At 39.4% G+C, this 16607-nt stretch overlaps 1 protein-coding gene across 2 annotated transcripts; it reads right to left on the reverse strand.

Moving 5' to 3' along the window:
- Positions 1-1353: 1353 nt before the first annotated feature.
- thbs1b (thrombospondin 1b) lies at positions 1354-15610 on the reverse strand. 2 transcript variants are annotated; one of them, XM_032585516.1, is made up of 23 exons: positions 15343-15610; positions 15180-15257; positions 14487-15046; positions 14218-14293; positions 13830-13913; positions 13246-13355; positions 12275-12400; positions 11192-11288; positions 10129-10302; positions 9817-9993; positions 8012-8185; positions 7785-7912; positions 7555-7707; positions 6593-6811; positions 6400-6507; positions 5942-6101; positions 5737-5855; positions 4146-4380; positions 3839-4066; positions 3421-3692; positions 3245-3342; positions 3019-3158; positions 1354-2929 (listed from the first exon to the last, which is right to left on the reverse strand). In XM_032585516.1, the coding sequence occupies exons 2-23, from the start codon at positions 15241-15243 to the stop codon at positions 2922-2924; spliced, it is 3510 nt and encodes a 1169-aa protein (XP_032441407.1). In that variant the 5' UTR covers positions 15244-15257; positions 15343-15610; the 3' UTR covers positions 1354-2921. The 2 variants fall into 2 exon arrangements, with proteins under 2 accessions (XP_032441407.1, XP_032441406.1); XM_032585515.1 differs by having other exon boundaries at positions 15180-15260.
- Between the last annotated feature and the right edge of the window lie 997 nt (positions 15611-16607).

The raw sequence follows: 16607 nt of genomic DNA on the forward strand, positions 1-16607 counted from the left end.
GCTGTATATCTGTGTACATTCATTGGGATTCAGAAATTATTTTCTGAATAATTTCAGAAAATAAACACAGAGATTTTACCTTTTAAACTTTTTACAAAAACTGGAAATAGCTGGTAAATACTATAAATCCACTAGTACTCTTTAGTCAATAACTTACTGATTAAAAGAATACATCAAAAAATAGTTAACTGTTGTTTTGAATTCAAAAATAATTCTTTAGTCCCAAAGGGAAATTAAAACGGTCTTTTTGACTCATCTGGGATTTATTTCTTCAGCGTTACTTCAGCTTTTGTTAATCAGCTGCTACCAGTTGTAAACAAATTTTTGCTATGCTTATGCATCATAAAACATAATAATCACCATCTCCCTCCAGACCCTGCAATGGATGGATGACTTTTATTACCGGTGCCACTTTTTCCGGAATATACGCTGTGAAATATTCAGCGTAATTGCTTTTTTTTCCAGACGAACACCATCTTCTGGCACTTCAACAATGTTCCCAAGGCCTTTGAATGAGACAGACAGCCACAGCACTACAGATCCTCCAAACTACTTAAATTTAAGTAGATGCTTTTTTCCATGTCGCCTCCTTGTTTTACACCAATGCTTACATAGAAAGCAGCTGAAAAGATTAATGTTAGTCATGATTAAGTTGTAGTAAAGTTCAACAAATTTATGTTTGTGATGTTAGGACTACTAGATGCATATTCACTTAGGACTTTGGTTTGGTTGCATTCCCTTTGTATACTTATGTGATCTTAAGTTTTGCTGACAGTATGGCCGTTGCTTTGACCAATAAGACCATCAGCTGCCAAAATGAAATGTATATTTGCTATTCTTCTGGTTATGATTGATAAATTGTCAGCAGTTTTTGGGATTATTGTGTAAGCTGAAATAGATGTTATTCTAACTCACTGGAAATCAACGGTGTCTTTTTAAAGATTTAGTTAATAGGCTGACATTCATTGAACCAATTATATGTTGTATGTACAGCTCTGGAAAAAAATAAGAAAACCTCCTTGTTATTCCACCAAATATTGATTTCTGAACTCTTCCTGAGTTAAAACATTAGTATTGTTTCTAAATTAATATGAACTTGTTTTCTTTGCATTATTTGAGCTCTAAAAGCTCTGCATTTCTCATTTTCTGCAAATAAATACTAAATTTTTGCTTGTAATTTCAGAAACATGTCAGTAGCTCATAGAATAACCTCCTAATTAACAATGCTCATTTTACTCAAATATAAATCTATAAAAAGTAAAATCAGAGAATCTGATTATTTTAGGTGGTTTCTTAATTTTTTCCAGGGGTGCATATGTTGTAGGTGAATATTTAATACCAAAAGTCTTTAACATTTTAACAGCTATTTATTTTCTAAAGTTGGTAACAAAAAATTTGCAATGAATAAAAACAGCATTTTGCTTTATACAACTAAGAAAATGTTTACAGACAAAACTAATAGAAACAGGTACACAACAACAAAACAAAGTAAAACAATAAAGAACAGAACATCCTTGCGTCAGTGTGCAAACTGTTTATACAGACGGACATGTCACCTTTTACAAGACCTCACATCCTGATAAATTATTTAAATAGCATGTATCTATACGCACACACAAATCAAGCTCTCACAAACAGCTAAGACAAATAAAACAATAATTTATTTGCTAAAAATAGCACTGAAAATATGTGGCAAAGCAAATGTATAAAAATCTCCCATTTCTACTGGGGTACACCATGGCCCTGGGAACTCTGCTCTGCTTCTTCGATACAAAAACTATTTACAGCTTATGCTAGGGTAGCACTAGAATGTCCAACATTTCAGAAGATTGTGAAAAAGCATTGTTTTGTTTTATCAGATTATAAACAGCAATGAGGTAATAATTGTACATTGAAAATGTCATCTCTCTCTACAGAAAAGGTACAAAAATCACACCAACTTCATTTTAAAAAAAGTTCTGAGGAATACCCAATTCACCTTGGAAATCAGCTTTTACTAGAAGAAAGAAACAGATATTAGGAGTTTTACTCATTTTAGTACTACTTCTGTTCGCTGCCTACACTGTAGGCAAGAGTCGATAAGCTAGATGTATTTACATCATTTCATCTTGAAATCCTCAAAAGTTGAGGGGCAGAAATCTCTTCAGTGACTAAATGGTAATTTTAGAATTGATCATGGCTTTTTGATAGAATAGATTTTTCTCATTGGTTTAATATCGGAAGATTGTTACTTTCATCTTATCCTGAGTCAAAAATTCAGACATCGGCTTGTGGTTTTTCTGTTTAAACTAGAACTAATCTAGACTTAATTTCTCTACTCAACAGAAATTCTTAGGTAGATAGGTGAAGGATTTTCTTTATCCATTCATGGCTAATCGTCCACACACACTGTTCATGAATAAACACATACCTCCCGCAACTTAACATTCCCCTTAAATCATTTCAAGTCCTAAAATGTGCTGTGTTCATTCTTTGAATCCTCAAAAGTATCATTCACAAATCATACAAAGAGTAGTCTGGTAAAGAACAGAGAGTATATGTTTTTTCTTTCTTTGGGATGTCTATCCAAAAAGTGAGGCACACGGGCTGAAGATGAGAAACAGAGTACTGAAAAGGCATTGAAGTGAAGTGCATTTTTTTCTGAGGAACCTTTCCCAATGTTGGTGTCCATCTTGCAAAGTCAGAGTCTTTTCAGCTCCCCTTGACCTTTGACCCTCAACCGGAAGTTGGCTAGCTGGTGCTTTGCCCAAACCAACTTCAAGTTACCCTGAGGCTAACAGTGCGCCCTTCGCCCCATCCGAGAGTGCATGCCACGAAAGAAAAGTAAGGCAGAAATAAATCAGCTTCTGGACTTCGTAGAAGAAAATATGTTCTTACTTTACAAATAAAAGGTGCATTCCTCAGAGAGTTTGACCATCAATTTATGCATCTGTTGAAAGATAGGAGACAATAACAGGACTTAGCATATACATTTGCGGTGTTTAGAGGAATGTTTACACTTTCTTCAATGTTACCCACCTCTGCATTCATACTTGAGGTCTGAGAAATAAACCATCTCTTGTGAGAAGACAAAAAGACCTAGCCTGCCACCTGCATACGTCTTGTCGTAGATGCTACCAGAATCTGCCATGATCTTCTTACCCTCATACATCACAACTCTGTGGAAAGACAAATACAACTGAATAAGTTCAAAGATTGGAGTTCATGAATAATAAAAAGCTGCGAAGCGTTTTAGTGTTCCCACCTGATCAGTCCTGTTCTTGGCCTGTGAATCAGATGCCACCTGTAGGCAGTGAAGTCTTTCCAGCCGATATTTTTAGGGTCGTGCCAGAGAGTGCGGACCTAACAACCGAGAAGAAAGCATCTGCAGTTTAGTCTGCCTGACAAACATCTAAATATATGAATCTAAATCTAGCCTACCTGTCCTGCGGTGTTGCCCGTGTGCCAGAGAGCATTTCTAAGGTGCTCTCCTGGGCCGGTGGTGGAGTTAACTACTTTGATGGACAGGCCTGAGTATCCCTGGGCTTTGGTGGGTTTACTGGACCAGTAGGTCTGCGTAATCTGCTTCCACATCACAACGTAGAACCTGGAACTGGATTGGTAGCCGAACACAAAGCCAGCATAATCGTCATCTCTCTCTGTGTTTATGAAGAAAGTTCCACTGAAGTCCACAGCGTTGAACTCGTGGTAACCTGTTGAAGAAAAGGGGCCGGAGAAAACTTTTTCATGAAGTTGTGAATCAAAAAAGACAAATGCAATTACTGGAAGACTTTTTCTAATTCCATTTTTGGCCAGAAGAAGGCTTAAGAGAAATAAAATAAAAAGTAAACTAACATACCAACTGCAATTCCAGGATCGCAGTTGACAGTCTGAACCAGCTCTTTGCCTTGATGCCGGACAACCCAGTTAGGATCAATCTGGGAGGTGCCTTTTGGATCCAGAGGAACCATCTGGAACTTGCGGAAGTCTGTCTCACTGATATCGAAGTTCTCAGGACAAACATCATAGATATCAGGAACGTTGTCTTGGTCAAAGTCGTCTTTGCAAGCATCTCCACGACCATCGCCTGAGAAATTTGGTTTAAGTTAAGAATGTTTTTCCAGAAGTACTTGCACATTGTGGGATGTATTTCAGAATTTTCTTACCATCAGAATCCAGCTGGTCGGGGTTGAAGGCCAGTCTACAGTTGTCTTTGTCATCAGGGATGCCATCGTTGTCATCATCATGGTCACAGGCATCTCCCTTGCCATCCTTGTCGTGATCAGCCTGGTTGGCGTTGGGAATATATGGACAATTGTCCAGGTTGTTCTGGTGTCCGTCCTCGTCGATGTCCTGGTTACTGTCACACTTGTCTCCCACTCTATCATCATCTGAATCCACCTGCATTCAGTTAATGTTAAGTAATCTATATTACAGCATAATACGGGTTTAGACTGGATAGAATAACATGAGCATTTCAACTGATTTGTCTTGTGTTTTTGTTGAGATTAATTAGAATTGACCTTCAATGGCATTGCTGATGGGGCTGAAATGATTAATTGGATTAATCGTTGTGAATCGACTATTGAAATAATCGTCAGGTAAGTTAGTAATCGATTAAACATTAACTTGAATGTACAGACTCAAAAATGGGCCAATTTTTGAAAGACCATACTCAGAGCAATAATTAATCCAAACTTATACAAACAATATATACATTTTGAATTTAAGATAATAAAAATCTTTGTCTGTAAATATGTTCTACCCAAACCTAGCTAAAACTAGCTTCACCTGGAAGCTAGCTAAAACTAGCTAGTTAGGTAGCTAGCTGACTAGCTAGTTTTAGCTTTATGTGTCGTGAAGCTGAAACTAGATTAAGCTGGTTCAAATTCTTTAAAAAATAATCTGTTCAGCAACTTTTGTATTATTAGTACTATTCCAAGTATTTTTTAGCTGCAGATGGGTCCTTTGCCCCAAACAATCAAGTGTACGTCAAAGGAATGCTATCTTTTTGGATTAAAAAAAGGAATTGAACTATTTATTTGCATCTTTTAAGAGATTTCTACTATTGCGTAAAAAAGGCTTAGCTGAAAAATGTGCAAAATTTGCCTTTTTTTTTTTTTACAGATGAATCAATTAATCATCAGAATAATTTAATTGATTAATTGATAACTAAAATAATTGTTAGTTGCAGCTCTACTTGTTTAATAAATTTGAAAATATTAGAACTAATGCATCCAGTAGTGGTAAGCAAGTGTCTTCTAGTTGTTTAAAGCAGCGCGCAATTTGTTTGTAAAAAACACTTTGACACACCCTATCATTCCCCCAACCCTCTGCCCAATTCCTGCTGTTCAACACATTCCTATTTCTCAGTGTAGCATGGCACAGGTGGACTGAGCAGGCCTGTGCTGAATTGACATGGCATGCACATACCCCAATTCCTCCATAATATCCAGCCTAGGGCCTCTTCCCTCACATTAGCCAGCCAGCCAATGTCAATGGGCCATTGAAAAGGCCTCCTGCCCCCCCCTCCTACCACGCCTTATTGAACTAATGTGCCCTTGAGCTGCATGCGGGATTTGCTCCACCATTACATGGCGTGATAAAGCTTAGACAGCCACACAGGGCTAATCGCCGGGGCTCTCTCTCAATTGAAAGACAGATATAGAGAGAAAGGCTTGGATCTGAATGTGGATTATTGTTGGTGGCTGAGGCGGAAGGAAATGGGGAAGGGTGTTTGTGTCTGTGCCCACACACCTGATCGGGATTATGTTCCAGAGGACAGTTATCACACATGTCTCCCACTCCGTCCAGATCTGTGTCTCTCTGGTCAACGTTGTATATATAGGGACAGTTGTCCTTCTCATTCAGTATTCCTGGCAATCAACAATAAAACCTTAAAGATTAGAAACACCAAAGTAAAGTTTTTAGGGGTTTTTATATGAAAAATGTGAAGGCCTACCATCTCCATCGATGTCCACAGCACAGGCGTCTCCCTCGCCGTTGTTGTCTGTGTCTGTCTGGTCTGGGTTGCTATTGTAAGGGCAGTTGTCACAGCGATCCCCCACTTCATCGCGGTCATAATCATACTGCCTGGGATTGTACACAAACGGACAGTTGTCCTGTTTCACAAAGACAAAATGAAGAGCTGATGACAAGTTTTCAGTCGCAGTGCTTATCTTTTGCTGTCTGAACCTGTCTATGTACACGGCACAAGCAGAGCAGGATGAAAAGCTGCTTTATTTTCAGGCTCAGTTCTAATGTTGGGATTAGTGTCAAACAATGCAGGTGCCTTTGCTCGCTGCCTTAGCTTTGGTATTTATGGTTTTGGCCGAGAATCAGTGAAAAACATTTGCTTTCTTGCCCTACCTCAGCTTTTGAGGTGCATGACAGTTAAGATACCAGAACACAAATACTAACCCTGTCATCAGGAATACCATCATTGTCATCATCATCATCACATGCGTCTCCAGTTCCATCTTTATCATAATCTTCCTGCCCTGAGTTTGGAAGATTGGGACAGTTGTCCTGAATGACAAGAAATATGTTCAGACGGACTGCTGGAAGGCAACATTACACGCAAGTTTATCGCTTCTTCCCAACTCTGACGAACCTTTTTACAATGGTAGGTGGCATTCTCCACACAGACCAGATCAGCATTGGGCCATCCGTCCAAATCTGTGTCCTCTCCACAGATATGACCATTGCCAGCATATCCAGGCTTGCACTCGCAGCGGAACATGGGGTCGGAAAAGTGTCCGAGGTAGTTGCAGCGAGCGTTTTTGTTGCAGTCATGGCTTCCATCGAGGCAAGGATTACGGGGTGTGCACACCTGTAGATTGAAAGGTTTAAACACGAAGTAATCAGACAAATTATACCATTCTAAGTCATTACATTTTACATCACACTATTATATGTCCCACATAGTTCATTCACAACATAAATCAGCTTGTCACAATTTATTTAAACATTGAATAACTCATAATACATCTTGATATGCATTCTGATTAGGCTCATTTGTCAAATTAAATGAGCAATTATTAAACATACTTTCCACTGAGACCCAATTTATGTTTAGAAACATTCTCATTTTTAAAATCATATATTTTCATTAGCTGTAAGTGCAAAATCATCATTATTAACAACAGAGGTAAATGCTTGTAAACATCAGCCTGAGTGTAATTAATCTACATAATGTGTTACACGTTACTGAAATAAATTGAGGACATGTGCTACTCAAAAGATGTAGAAATGACTGATCATTACTCAAATTTCAGAATACATTATGCAGACATTCTGTCTGTACTGATGAAAATTGGCTTAAATTGGTTTCCAAATGCTCAACTTGTTTCAAACAGCAGTTTCAATCAGTTATTAATGATTTTGTCATCCATAGACTGAGTGATTAAAAAGTTTAGAAGAAAGAATGAAAGTGTCTTCATAGCAATTTAAGTTACTCTTGCCTGATGCAGCAGGACAATGTCAGGACGATCATTAACAATAACTAGAAAGAGTTTGTACAGGTTGATAAATATTCTGGACTCTCCTTGACAGAAACGCCAGGTGTGCACTTGCCTGTTTGTTAGCAACAGCTTGCTCAACACCTTTGCCAAATGGTTGGGGTCCTGAGTAGCGAGGAGGGCAGGGCAGACAGTTGTATCCTGGCTCTGTGTTCTCACAGCGGTGCACACCGTTAAACTCAAAGCACGCATCTGGTACCTCCTTGCACTGTTTTTGTGGTTAAATAAAAATCCTTATTGTTTTTCCAGGGTAATCATTTTTGCTCTGTAATCATGAACTCATACCTCGTCAACATCTTTGCACTTTATGCCATTTCCTGTGAAGCCAACTGGGCATTTCCCACACTTCCAGGAACCATCAGGGAAACTAGTGCACTTGGCTCCAGAAAAGCAAGGGTTGGACAAGCATCCATCTGAAAACAACAACAAGAATAATATGTTTTTAATCTTAAGAATGCTTAAGTGAAAAATAAAATCTCAAACAACCTACAGTGGGCTTTAAAATGACTCACCTATTGGGCAAGCTTTCTTATTGCACATCTGTCTGTCTATGGCATCGCCAACACACTCTTTACCACCATGCAGTGGGGCAGGATCATTGCACAGGCGCTCACGAGTTTGAACTCCACCCCCACAGGTGAGGGTGCACGTACCCCAAGGTGACCAGGGTCCCCAGTTCCCGTTAACTGAAGAGAGGAAATCATGATCAGTTTCTACCCTTGCTGCAAAATCCAGGAGTGAAATCAAGAAGTCAGTAGCTGTGTTTCCATGAAGCATAATATTGCGCAAAATGAAATGACAAGAATAAATTTGCTTACATTTTTTAAAAACTAATGGGTTGTGATAAAAGAAAAAATTTGCACCAGGATGAGGTGTTTTTTCAGCCATATTGAAATAGATGTATTTTGCAAAACTGTAATGGAAATACTTTTTTTGCATCACAAAAGTCACATGACTAACAGCTGGATGTTACTACTGAGGAAAACCACAAAGAAGATGACAGAGAGTTGGATTACTTTTTTTTTTTTTCTGGTTCCACCACAACTCTCACAGAATCGCACAGTTCATAAAACGTTGTGTCATTCGAACGTGTTGAATCCATTACTCTTTTGTAAAATTGGCAACTACAGTTTCCCCAAAACGCTGCATATGTATAAGGCAGCGTTTTTTTTGCTTTGGGCCAAATCAAGATCATGAATGCTCTTAAAGGGCCGGTTGTGCCATTGTATTGATAAAACCTGTTCACAAACTGTTAAAATATCAATGAATTCTTAAAATTAAATAATACTATTGAACATCTTTTCAGTTTCTCCAGGATTTTCTGATTCTTTTTGGGGTTTTTTGGAATAAAAATCAAAGTGTTTGTGGTTTTAATCTGGAAATATTTGCGCTTATTTATGACGATAAATGTGACTTCTTATTATTCGCTGTATAGATCATGGACTATAATCTGACATCAATTAGAGCCGAGGCAGCTGTTCAGTACAAGAAAGAAAGTTTTTGACAATTTTGGAGAAAAATCTGCAACAAACTCCCAACTATGTGTTACACATTTGTTGATTTTGCGTGAATTTCCACAATAGTTCTCAAGAATCCGGAGAGACGGATAGGTAGATCAGATAGATAGACGGATAGATTAGTTCCTCCAGGATTTTCTGATTCTTTTTGTGATTTCTTTGGAATAAAAATCAACATTTTTATGGTACTAATTTGGACATATTTGAGCTTATCTATGGCAGTAAATTTGACTTTTTATTACTTGCTGTAGAGACCTTTGCTCTATGGTCTATAATCTGACATCAATTAAGGCTGAAACAGCTGTTTATTACAAGTAAGAAAGTTTTCGCCAATTTTTGAGAAAAATCTGCAATAAACTCCCAATTATTAGTGCAAAAAATGTGGGGATTTGTTGATTTTTTTGTTGTTGAATTTCCATGATAATTCTCAAGAAATTGCAGGGAATTAATTATATAATTTGTGAGTAAACAGATAAAAACTGCATTGATTTGATTGGTAACATAATATTTAATCACACTTAGTGTTGAGTCTAGAATCCAGAGGGCCACATAAAAAGCTATGGTGGGCCAGATTTGGCCCACAGGCCTTGAGTTTGACACGTGGTATAAGGGGTTTGTCACTCCAGCGCCGAATAAGACGCCGACGTCTCCTTTGATGATTGATGGTGATTATGAACACTAACGCCATGACTGAATTTTGAATATATCTCATGTAACTGTTTACATCCGTTGCTGCCGTTGACGAGGATTTGTGCACATTTGTCAGGAAAACGCGGCTAATGCAAGATGTTAAAGCTCACTGGGACATGGAGACTCCTCGCACTTCTCAGTTTGTCGGCCCTCTCCCACACAGTCCCTGCCTCCCAGCTGAGGGGTGGGGGAGTTGCAGAGGCGGATACGAGTGATGACACCAGAACCACAGGTGACGGAGCACGACGACCAGGGTGACCAATGACTCCAGTTTCCGTCCTGCTTGACTGAAGATTTGAAAAAAAAAGAGGTCATAGGTCAACAGGCAGCAAGTAATGGGTTGGATTAATAACTAAAGCTATTTATGTTTTACTGATGACAAAAAACCAAAGCTTCCAGTAAGTGATATATTTGTTACTCACAGCGCTTGTCACACTCCTGGAGGTAACAGTCGCGGGTTTGCACCGAAGTGCCCTCGCAGATATTATTGATACGGTCGCAAGAGCGCCCACGCTGCTGGATGCCCCGCCCACATGACACAGAACAATGAGTCCATTCAGACCAGGGCGACCAGCCGTCCTCAGCATAGTCACTCGCTGCGCAAGGGAGGGAGCGGGAGAGAACACAAAAAAAGAGGGAAACAATTAAAATGGTATTCCAGAGAGGCAGCAAGCCTTTTTAAAACACCCCTGAGCATAAACAAAGAGGGCAAGCTCTTCAAGTGGAGGGCTAATAGAGAGGATTTAGCTGGGAATGAGAAGCAGAAAACGTTTTCTGTTTAGAGCGAAGGCAGATGACTAACACTGAAATAAGTCAGGGAAACAGAAAAGTTGACTGTACTCAGGATGAAATGACTGCAAAACATTGCAAAAACGCAACATCTTACCAAGTTTTTTTGTCTATTTTTAGTGAAAATATCTTGGTACAGTTGGAAAAAGACAAAACTAACTTACAAGGAAGTTTTCAGCAAGTAAATAAGTAAGTATGAAAAATGTCTTATTAAAAGTGAAATAATTTGTACTTTTTTGTCGATATTAAGGAATTATTTACTTAAAACAAACTCCTATTTCTTGCTGAAAAGTTTCTTGTAAGTTAATTTTGTCTTATTTCAAGTGTGCTAAGATATTTGCACCAGAGACTAGACCAAAAATACTTGGTAAGATTTTGTGCTTTTGGTGACATTGAATCTTTCAGTCCACCATTACCACTGCAAAATGGTAAGATATTTTAGAGCTCAAAGTACCAAACCACATAAGCCCCTTTCTCACATCAACTGGTATTTCTTTTAGCAGTCAAATTATCTTAAAAGTTAGAAAGCCTTCTCTTAAAGATAAACCGCTCCATCCTAGGCATTTTTGTGGTAAAGCAAACAAATGGGTCATTCAGTGAATGTGGCAGTGTTTGAATGCATCTTCTGTTAATTTAAAATGTATATATACAAACATATGGTGTCCATTTATTTACATACACAGAAAATATTCTTACGTGTTCCACAACGAGGACAGCATTCGCCATCGGGGACGGTGGCGTTGGCACATGGGATCAGAGGGCAGGAGATTTTGCGGCACACGGTGGCAGAGTTCTGCACAAAGAAAGCTCATAATCAGATTAGTGGGTAGAAGATTAAGGGAAAAACTTTGACAAGAATTTGACTCTAAAAACTTGTATCTGCCCCCTAATGACTGACAAAGCCGTCATAACAGGCACCACATCATTAAATAAAAATGTGATTGGGAGTAACTTACACTTCAGTGTTGAAATTTGTGCTTCAACTTATCTGCTCTGGCACAGATCACTGTTCAGAGGTTGCATTGAGCTTAAGAAAACCGTCTTTTCACTCATATTGTGCGTAAGTAAAAAGTACATTTACATGTTTGTTCGTGCAACCAACACATTACATCCCTAGGTCAAATCAACCATGCCAGAAAAGTTAAAACACTGAGCCCTGGCAGGGAGTTTATACCCCCTGCAGATAACCACCTGCCCTCTGGATCAGGAGAGGGTTGGCATAAGCTCAAAATCCTGAATAAAATCAGACTTACATTGGTGCTTTAAAGATCCAGGGGTACAAATAATAAATATTGCCTTCTAGCACAACACCATAAGTGAGTCTGGGCTCACAACTGCTCTATAGGCTTGCACGCTAATGCTCACCCTCCTGGATTTGATTACTGGCAGGAAACAATATGAAAATAGAGAGAAGTAGGAGAGAAAAAACTGCCTATAGGATTGAATTGTCCATAGGATTCCTGCCAAGTATCCCCCCTTTGTCAGAGCCAAGGTCTTGTTCCTAATTATGGACATCACTTAAAGTCTGTTAGAGGCTACACTCATGCTGAATGTCTGACAAGAGACATGTCATTACTACACCAAAGACCGTCTACCTTCTGCAAAACCAACAAACTACTAATTACCAACCCCACAGCTGAGGTGATGGTTAAGTGCTCCTCATTCAATCTGTATTGTCTTAGTTTAAGAGTTTGTGTACAGGTACAAACCCTTCATATCTGTGTGACAGTTTAACATGTAGCAGACTCAAATGGTAGGTATTGGGGGGAAGGGTTTCACCTGACAAGTGCACTCAGTGCAGTCATCGACGGTCCATTCGTCTTTGTTCTTGCGCACAATGCCGTTGTGGATGCAGACGCCACTATGTATGCCAATGCGGTTCTTAATAAGCTTGTTCTCATTTGTCTGGAAAAGAGAAAAATGCAACGATGTAATGGGTTTTGAGATTATATAAGTAGACTAAGTGCTGAAAAGTAAGAACATAGTTAGCATAGGTAATCACAAATGTTTCATTTATAGAAACTGAACCAAATCTAGCAGAAAGACATAGTAACCCAACATGCATACCCTTCAATGGAATAGTGAATCCTGTGGATAAGACAGACTGTTTTTGCTTTATATTAATACTATATCATTTGTAAGTTCAAACTGTATGCAGATGATACTGCAATTTATATACACAAACACAGCATGACACAGGTTGTGAATTAACCATTTTAGACCTAAGTTTCAAATCTCCGCCTGCATATTTTTGCTTATTTTAACTGAATGCAGTTCTTTAAATATCCTGTGAGTAAATATATTTGCCCGTTCATCCATAACAACTGGAACTTTCAATATCCAGCAAGTTATTTTCGTAATTTACAGTCTATTGAAAGAGTGTCCGTGCTACGATGGGGGTGAAATTACTGTAATAACCGGATATTGGCTGGAAAGTGCAACGTCTCCCCTTTCAGAAACCGTTGGAATTTTTCAGAAAGCTTAAAGTATCGCAGAGTTACGGTACTGCAAATTTGGCTGTGTCGTCGCTGTTCGGTCTGGAAGGGTTAACGATCAAACTCAATGATTAATTTTACACAGGGTCTAAAACTGTCTTTACGCTATTCTAAAAGCCACTCAAGTGGTAGTGGATTAAACTGTTTGTAGCACATTTGAAAAACAACCGTTTGCCTCACTCTTATACATTTCTAAATGCAAACTGCTCCTGTTAATTAAGCGAATAACCTAAAACGTTCATGTCTCATCCTTACCAGTTGGCGGAGCTCATTGGACAGCTCCTTGACCACGACACCGAGGCCTTTCAGCTCCTTGAACATGCTGATCAGATCCTCACAGGAGAAGCCACACACCATCTGTAGGTCTTAAAAAACACCGTTTAGATAAGTCTGTTGCAGACAGGTAACAAGGTATATCTAAGTTCTTGTTTTAAAACTGCTGAAAATCTTCCACTTCTGTATGTAGTGTACAAGTTGATGTATATTTCTGGTCAGCTGGCTTAAAGTAATTTTCTAAACCTTTTCCCTTGCTTTTATGTAAGAAAAAAGGTCCATAAAAATACAGACAGCCATGGTGTAAAAGCTAAAGGAGCACCACCCATCACTATAAATAAATTTGCTATAAAATGGTGTTGGGAAGCTTCTGGCAGCATACCAACTGCTACCAGTGCATAATAATTGTCACACTTTTGTCATTTTAAGATCAGTCAGATCATGTCATACGTTTTTCTTTCACATACTTCAGTAACTACTGATTAATCTCGTATCAGCCCATGTCATGCCAGTTTTAGAGCTTCACTTACAAAGATGATGAGGTCCAAGTATTGCATAGTGTTTACCTTTAGTTTTGTGTCCAGTGTACTCTGTTCTGATGGCAGAGGAGCCGTTCAGGTTGGTCACAATCATTGTGTCACTTGAAGCAGCTGAAAGGCAAAAAGTCATAAAATCTCCAAGAGATCCCCATTTATCTCTATGTGCTTATTTAATGTCACAGCAAGTCACATTTTAAATTAATGTCAAATGTAATTAGATAAAACACAAGACGTCAGAGAGATTTGTACCCTGAAATTACGCAGAGACAAGTAAACCACTTTTAAGCTTTTACCAAGTAATTAGCGTGTAAATTACAACCAAAACAACAACTCCCCACTGACAGCAGCTTGCTTTGTGTTGGCACTGTCTGGCTGATAATGAAGAGCACTGCGCTTCTTGGACTCGACTACTTACCGCTCTGGCATCCTTTGTTGCGCAGGATCGCGTCCAGCGTTGTTCCAAACACAAACCGCACGTTTTGCAGCACTCCCTAGAAGCATCAATGTCAGAAAGGAAAAGTGGTTATCAATGCTGGATATTTGAGAAACGCTTAATTGGTCAGTCCATCGATCCTGAGTTGTGTGCGTAATTGCGCACGAATCCAATGTTTCAGGCGTTCTTTCTTCTAAAAACGTAAGAAAACACAAGGCGTTCCGGAGTAAGAATCAATCTTCTGCGCTCACCATGAACCTGTCGTTCACTGCTCCCTTCCCGACTCGGAGCTGCGCGCCGGCTGGAGTGCCTTGAGTCAGGATGTTCTGGATGGGCGCATCCAGCTCGGCGGTGTTCACCTCCTCGCATCCTGCGAACAGCTGCGCCCGGTCCTCCTGCACGAAGAGCGTGATGTTCTTCCAGCTACCCGTGGCCAGATCCACCTCCTCGATGGAAACCACCTGCTGCTTGTTCTCGGTGGAGTAAACGATATCCAGGGTGTTCGCCTTGCCGTTGGAGACGATCTCGAAGACGGCTCCGGAGCCGTCTCGCTTCTCCACTGTCAGGAGGCTGCCCCTGGTCCGTTTAAACTGCTTGAAGTTGAGCAGAAGTAGGAAGCCCCTTTCCGCGTGGACCGAGTCGATCAGGTCCCTGAAGGCGCTCTCGGGGACCGGGGGGATAAGGTCTGGGTTGAGGATCTTGTAGGCGGGGCTGTACGGGTCGTCTCCTTTCGCCAGGGTGACCCCGTGGTTCTTACTGGGGACTCGGATGAGCTCAAACAAATCAAACACACTATTGTCGTCTCTACTCTCTGCGGGTGAATAATAAGAAACAGTAAGCTTTTGTCTGCGTGAATACAAAATATTAAATCTTTTACGGCTTTTTAAAATCAACTAAATGTTGGAAAATTGGAATAATCTGATATTTAAATAGTGGAGGCTCACCTGCGACTCTCGCACCTTCACAGGAACAAAGCATCAACAGCAAACATATTCCTGTCACCTTCATGGTGCAGCACAAACCTGCTGCCACAAGTACATTGAAATATTCGACAAATTAGGACTTCGGTCAAAGTTGAGCAAAGTGTGAAATATTTTTGACACTCACCTGCTCCCTTTAATGAAAGAAAGTTTACAAAAGTATAAAATCCCTTGGAAAATGTGTTAAAAAAATTCGCAATAATTCCAACGTCCTTATTTATAAAGTTAAAAATCCACAGTGAAAAGGAGAATTATGAAATCTTGCTCGTCTTTTTCCTCTTTGCCTAATTGAAAATGTGCCTCCTCTGGTATCCACCGCTAAAAAACTCCCTTTTTAAGCCCAGGCAGCACAAAGTGTTATTTAAATAGTTTGATGCCTTTCCTAAGACGTGGCCTCGTCCAATCATGGTGAGGAGAGAAAAAGGGACGAGCTTATCCTTTTAGTGCGCAGAGGGAGACAGAGAGGAGGGGGACTGGACGAGGGACCTGCTGCTGTGCGCCGCAATCAGACCCTTAATGGTGCTGTGTTTCCTCTTCCAGCTCCCACACATCACATCTCTGAGGCACATTCACCTCTTAGAGAATGTTTCGGAATATTTCAGAACTCATATTTTCACAATTATTAGAAATTAAGCTTCTAAAAATCAGTCGGAGAACTCAATGAGCTGAACAGAATCAGATTCAATAGATAAATATCTCAATAAAATATATTTTGTTAATCTTCTACCTTTGTACAAACAGATTTGTTATATATTTTGGGTATTTTTTTCTATTTTAATTTGGTGTTATGTTCTCTGATGAACTGGTGAGCTTCAGTTTCTGGGATTGCCTGGTTGCAGTTCCAGCTTCCACCAGTAGGAGCCGACGTGAGTTCACAGCAGAAATGCCTGAGGCTTTTCAAGGCGGAGCTGCTTAACACCTGAACTTATTACGGGAATTTCATTGATATTTTGGTGCATATTAAATACTCTACTGCACAGAGTGTTAGATTTGTAATATTGTATCCTTATTTTGTGGGAAAGGACACATTTCACACAAGCTGAATATATCCAGATCCATATTTTTTCTTTATTATCTATATAAATTTTGTTGGTATCCAACAGTCTTCTTTAGTTAAAACTGTTCCAAATCAACAGGGTTTTCTTATCTTTTAGACCAGGCTGATTTTGAACAATAGAGTTGTGTTTTATGTAGTTTATTGGGTCAAACGTTTTGGGTCTCCTTGTTATTGGAGACCAATATTCCTAATGCATGAGGAGATTTGATTTGGTATCTCAAGACATTTATCCCTTAGGGAAATAAAAATACGCAGATTTCTAAGGAAACCTTTATACATAACACTTAAGAAGCATGAATTAAAACACTGGACTAGAATAACAAAAGACAATTAGC

The sequence above is a fragment of the Xiphophorus hellerii genome, chromosome 15 (assembly GCF_003331165.1).
Source record: "Xiphophorus hellerii strain 12219 chromosome 15, Xiphophorus_hellerii-4.1, whole genome shotgun sequence".
NCBI lineage: Eukaryota > Metazoa > Chordata > Actinopteri > Cyprinodontiformes > Poeciliidae > Xiphophorus > Xiphophorus hellerii.